This window comes from Quercus lobata, chromosome 11 (assembly GCF_001633185.2).
Source record: "Quercus lobata isolate SW786 chromosome 11, ValleyOak3.0 Primary Assembly, whole genome shotgun sequence".
NCBI lineage: Eukaryota > Viridiplantae > Streptophyta > Magnoliopsida > Fagales > Fagaceae > Quercus > Quercus lobata.
In genome coordinates, this window is record NC_044914.1 from 42305457 (window position 1) to 42311493 (window position 6037).

General features: G+C 32.8%; 1 protein-coding gene across 1 annotated transcript; it reads left to right on the forward strand.

Moving 5' to 3' along the window:
* The first annotated feature begins 4507 nt into the window (after positions 1 to 4507).
* Positions 4508 to 5634, forward strand: LOC115967270 (transcription termination factor MTEF1, chloroplastic). Its single transcript, XM_031086347.1, has one exon. It carries the CDS (start codon positions 4670 to 4672, stop codon positions 5501 to 5503), a length of 834 nt encoding a protein of 277 aa, XP_030942207.1. The 5' UTR covers positions 4508 to 4669; the 3' UTR covers positions 5504 to 5634.
* Positions 5635 to 6037: the final 403 nt, after the last annotated feature.

The window sequence follows — 6037 nt, forward strand, 5'->3', positions numbered from 1 at the left end:
CAAAACTAAGTCCACCATGATTTAATTCAAATTGTGAGATAAACCTAATCCAGCCTAGATATTGATTTACACCCCAAATTGTAAGTTACAACTTATTCAATTTTAGACTTATCTAACAATTTGCACCAAAGTATAAGTTATTGGTAAGTTGAAGAACTACTCCAAGAAATTAAAAACACAATAATGAGGATAATATCGGATGTGTTATCAAAGAGAAAATCCAAAAACGAGTTGAAAAACGGATCTCTCTACAGCAAACCATCCAAGTCTAGTGCTATCTATATACTCAAGCCCTCCAAGCTATCACTATCAACCAATTTCACCGAGTCCTTTCTTCAATCTAGTTGTCAAATCTACAATTGAGCTCCAATTATCCAATTACAATTTCCAAGTCTCCTTGGCTGAATTGTTGTGGCTCCAATGGTTCCCTTGTCTTAAGCAACACAAAATCTTTGAAGTATGTTTTGTGTGTGAAGGATTCAATCTCCGCTCAAAGTGTAAGGCTTAAAAAGAGGGAGAAAGCAGAGAAAAATTGGGTATATACACTAGGGTTTTTCTTAACTATTTAACACTTCAATTCAGAATTTTTGGGAGTCAAATTTTGAGGAAAATGAGGCTTGAATAGATGGGTAAAAGGCTGGCATAGCAGGTAACAAATTTCCCATAGGTTATAACACTTTCACTTGACAAAGTTGAAAAGCATTCTCTTTTTAACTTCAACTTGAACCCAATACAAAAATACAACTCATTCAAGAATTAAAATACAAATCAATTGATTAAAAATTACATAGAAATTTGTCATGGAACTAGCCAACAATTTAAAGATACTAGTGTCTACATTCAAAGCAATCCAAATTAAAGACGACAATGGGGCAAAGCGAGATCGAAGGATGGGGTCTTCACATCTGTCCCGCATGGTTTTTTCTTACCCCATCTTTGCCCTTTAAGGCCCCGCAAAGCCCCACCCCACCCCGTAAAACTTTGCTTCTTATTAATTTACCCTACAATTATTACAAATTTTTTTCATAAAAACCTGTTTCATTATAAAAATTTATTTGAAATCACAATTAAATTTATCTTATCAAATCAGACTAATTTCACCAAAAACTAAATAATATTATCTAAGTGTTTAACAAAACAATATCACAATAAAAACAAAAATCTCATAGTATAATACATAACAAAATAATCCAAACTCCTAATACATAACAAAATAAAAATTATCTAGTTCTTCAAAAATAATTTCCACAAATAAAGTAAGTTAAAATTGATATATTTGTTTAAATAGTAGAATTTTATATTATAAGAAAATTACAATTATAACCCTATCAACGTGGGGTGAGTGGGTCTAAAAAATATAAACTCATCCCAACCCCGTCCTGTGGTGCGAGTTTAAAATTTCATTACATCTCTACCTCACCACCTTTGCAGAGTAGAAAAAGCCCATGCAGGATGATGCGGAGAAGTGCAGGCCAAGTGGGGTGGAGCACAATTGTTATCCATAGTTCACATGAATATGAGAAAACACAATATAAGAACTAATTGCACAATAACTGCAAAAGCTACTCTGAGCATTGGCCTGGGCCTAAGCCTGGGTGCAAGAGGAGACGTGGCAGTCTCGGGTCTTGGGCCAGCTGGGCGTTTGGGAATGGATTTTTGAGAATTTGGGTCCAAATCTTTTGCTTCTTTTCCCTCTGATCCAATTCCATATAGAGGAACTAACTTGTATTCCTCAATGATAGCCTCACAAACTGGGCATCCCTGGAATTTCGTGTGAAAATTTAGCCATCTGTATAGACAAGGCCAGCAATATAGGAGGCCACACTGTGTGACAAAGGGGTCTTTAGCTAATTGCCAGCAAATGTTGCAATTAAACAAATTGCTAGCTCTTTCTCTTTCAGTGCTATTTTTTGAACAAGAGCTGGACTCACTCTCAATACCCATATCCAATTAGGAATACCACCAAGTTCCTGCACATCATGTTAATATCAAATTACCAATTATCAAACATAACAATATCGATCCAATATGGCTAATGCAAAATTATATAACCGAGCTATAGGCTCCACAATGTAAACATAAAGATCAGGAATATATGAATGGCAGGATATATGAATATATTGAAGAAAAAAACTCAAAATCAAGCCAGAAATACGATTCACGAACGTACATACGGTACTATAGTGTACTATATATATATATATATATATATATAATTAAGTGCATTTTCAAATGAAACACTAGGGTCTATTCAGCCAAAAAGAAACACTGTTGAATTTAATTGAATTGAAGAATACGAAAAAAAAAAATTAGAGAGAGAAAGCAATAACTCATCTTTGGGAAAAAATTGAAGTTTGGATGACCATTTGTAATGGTCTAAGGAGAAGTATTAATCATGTTTGCACTATAGCCACTAATCTATTCATCACAATTAAGATTCTTTATAGTTGTTTATAAATTTAGTATGTGGGACTTAGAAGTTTTTTTATGAAAAAAGAAAAAAACAATTAATTGTTTTGACAGCTTTTCATTTTTCACATAAAACTGGTATCAAATTTTTTTAAAAATTATTTTAATAATTGCCTTAAGGGTACCCAGGACCCTATATTATTATTATTCTATACATTGAACGAAAAAGTCAAGAAAAATATTCTAAAAATACAAAAACTCGAAATGAAAAATTAAAAATTAAAAAAAAAAAATCATGATTGTGTATACAAATTATATTTATGTATGTATAATATATTTGTGGGGCTAGAACCAGTACCCCCACTTGTAAGTCCACACAGCGAGTTAGATAGGGTCTAAGACTTGTAGCCAAAAAAAAGGGGGGGATCTAAGGGTGTCTAAGAACATAATCTGATAGACTTAGCTTTTTCAATCAATCAATCAATATCTACATAAAAGCAAAGACTTTATGTGGGAAAACATGAAATTCTGTCAAGTGGCACATTGTATGACATTTTTTTTCATTTAGGCTTCCATCTCATTTAAATTTAGCATTTATGTCAAACTATTAAATAATGGCAAATGCATTTATTTCAATGTATTAATAAAATTCAAAGAATTAGTATACATTTATAACTTTACATGTTTTGAATTGATAGGATTTTTTTGAGTTGATAGAATTGATAGGATAGATCTAAAAAGTCATGAGAAATGTAAAAATCACTTTTCAATTTTCTATATAAGACTAACTTCAATATAGAATTGCAAGAGTCAGATTCAATGAATTGGGTAAATACTACTTGTCTCCACATTTGTCCAATATAAATCCTCAATTCCATTGGACTTAAAAATTAAAATTCCATAATATTCTCACAATATCTTTGTGTTTCCTTCTAAGAGGTATGTTAATTTTCAAAATATTACATTTGTCTTAAATATTTTGTTTAGATTTTATGTATACGTTTTTATTTATGTAGCATTGTAATTTATTTAGTCTTATTTTTTCATATTATGTGCCAATTTATATTTTTGGTTTTCTGTATGATGCGTATACTTGATAAGGATCTATTTTTGGCTACTTTTAGTTCAATTAAAATTTGGGGGTTAAATTGTGATATTATTGCATCCCTATGACATTATTTTTTCTGTTGTTGTATCATGAAATTCTAGAAGTTTTAATAACTAATTGATATATAAAATATAAATAATACAAGAAAGACACCTAGGAACCAACAGGTTTATAGATGACAATATGAACTATGATTTGGTAACATTTCTTGGTTGCATAAATTAGAAGAATTTTCCTCCTAATGTATTTAGTTTGAATTTTTAGTTTTAGTAGAAAACCTCATAAATTAAGTGTGACTAACAATAATAGCATTCATGAAATCAACGGATCATAAATAATTTCTTACAAAATTTATCAAAATGCAATATCATCTAGTTGATTACAAAAACACAGAGAGGAGAGAATTGACAAACCTTTTGATCAATCATTTGGTGGGGTTGAATGCGCGAGACATCTTTTGCTCTCTTTATAAAAATGCTGTCTTCGGTTGAAATTAGTCAAGGAATTCCATAATTTATAGCAGCCAAGTATTTTAATCAAATTAATATTGTAGTAGTGTGTTGACTCCCACTCCAAATCAGGATACTATTTTATCCAAATCAGTATCTTATGTTAATCAAATTAGTATTTTTGTACATTGTTCACTTTCACTCCAAAGCAGTATTCTATTTTATCCAAATCAGTATTCTATTTTATTCAAATTAGTATTCTAGTAAATTGCTGATTCCGACCCCCAAATCAGTATTGTAGTGTATTTTAACTGCGATGCTTAACCAGTTAAGTTACAACATATAACTTCTGAGAATTGTATTTGTATCTACAATTTTTTTTTTTTATGAGTTGTATCTACAACTTTTTACATTCTTTTAGAACATGAAAATTTGACTTAAAAAAAGTTTATGTTGTATGAGAATATGATAACTCTTATCTCCATTAAAAAATTAAAAATAAAATAATAATAAATAAAAAAACGTATTCAAATTTGCACTGACCATTGTTTCGAGTATGGCCCCACCAATCATCTTCCTTATCCTCCTCAAAACAGAAGGACAACCACAAAACACAAGTCCTTTCCTTTCCCCATAATACGTTCATTACATTTGCCTCTAAAACCCCAAAACACACACATACATACACAAATGACAAAACACAATGCTTCACACTCTCTCACTCCCAACCCCTTCTTGCTCCTCCATTCCTACCAAAACCTCAAAACCCAACAAAACCCCTTCATCTCCTCTATACATCAAGTTCCATACATCCCACCGTGACAACCTCCGCTACCTTAAAGCCCTTGGCATCATTCACAACAAGAAGCCCCCCTCAATCAACACAGACACTAACACCATCGACCATGTCCTTGCCACAGTTGAGTTCTTCAAATCCAAGGGCTTCACAGAGCCTGACTTCCCTAGACTCGCTTACCTTTGCCCACAACTCTTCACTACAAACTGTGACCCCACTGACTTCGCTCCAGTTTTTGATTTCTTGGCCACCAAGTTACCTGCCACCACCGAAGAATCACGCAGCTTAATCCTCCACTGCCCTCGCCTTCTCTTTTCAGATGTCGAGTTCTGTCTCCAGCCCACTCTGGATTATCTAAGGCAGCTGGGGATGGAGAATTTGAGCTCGCCAAGTAGTCTTAACGCGCATCTTTTGAACACGCGAGCTAATAAGCTGAGAGAGAAGATTGGGTTCTTGAGGAGCATTGGGTTTTCTCAGGAGGAGGCTGAAAGGGCTTGTGTTAGATTGCCCGCGATGTTTGGTTATAGTATTGATAATAACTTGTGGCCAAAGTTTAAGTATTTGGTGGATAAGATGGAAAGGAGTGTGGAGGAATTGAAGAAGTTTCCGCAGTATTTTGGGTTTAGTTTGGAGAAGCGGATAGTGCCGAGGCATTTGCATTTGAAGGAGAGGAATGTTCAGATTCCATTGAATAGAATGTTGTTATGGAGTGACCAAAAGTTTTATGCCAAGTGGAAATGAAATTTTGGCATGGTTCTTTATTATTCCTTTCTTTTGGGTTTGCTAAACTTATGGTCTGTGTTTTATTAACAAGAAAGGCTTTGCATGTAAATATGTATACCACACATTTTAACAAAGATTTAGTTTGTTATCTGTTGTATTCTAAAAAATTAGAAAGAAGAAAAGTTGTTTGTGGAACTTATGTTATATGGTTGACCAATTAGACAATTAGTGTACCCTTTAGGAAAGTTAAGTTATTACTCAAACTTTGATATTTCTGAGTAATACTACAAACATAAACTATTTTACAACATTTTTACAAACTGCCGATGTGGCTTTAGTAATTTTCAAATAATTATCGGTAAACATAAATGTGATGTTAGTAGTAGATCCATATTAGAACTAATAAGAATTTGCCACATCTAGTTTGTAAAAATATTGTAAAACAGTTAGTGACTCTTTCAATACTATTAAATTCATGAACAAGTAGAAAACGTAAAACGGAGCCTCAAGTGCTCTATCCCTCCCAATAACCTAGGTGCACCTTCTGCATAT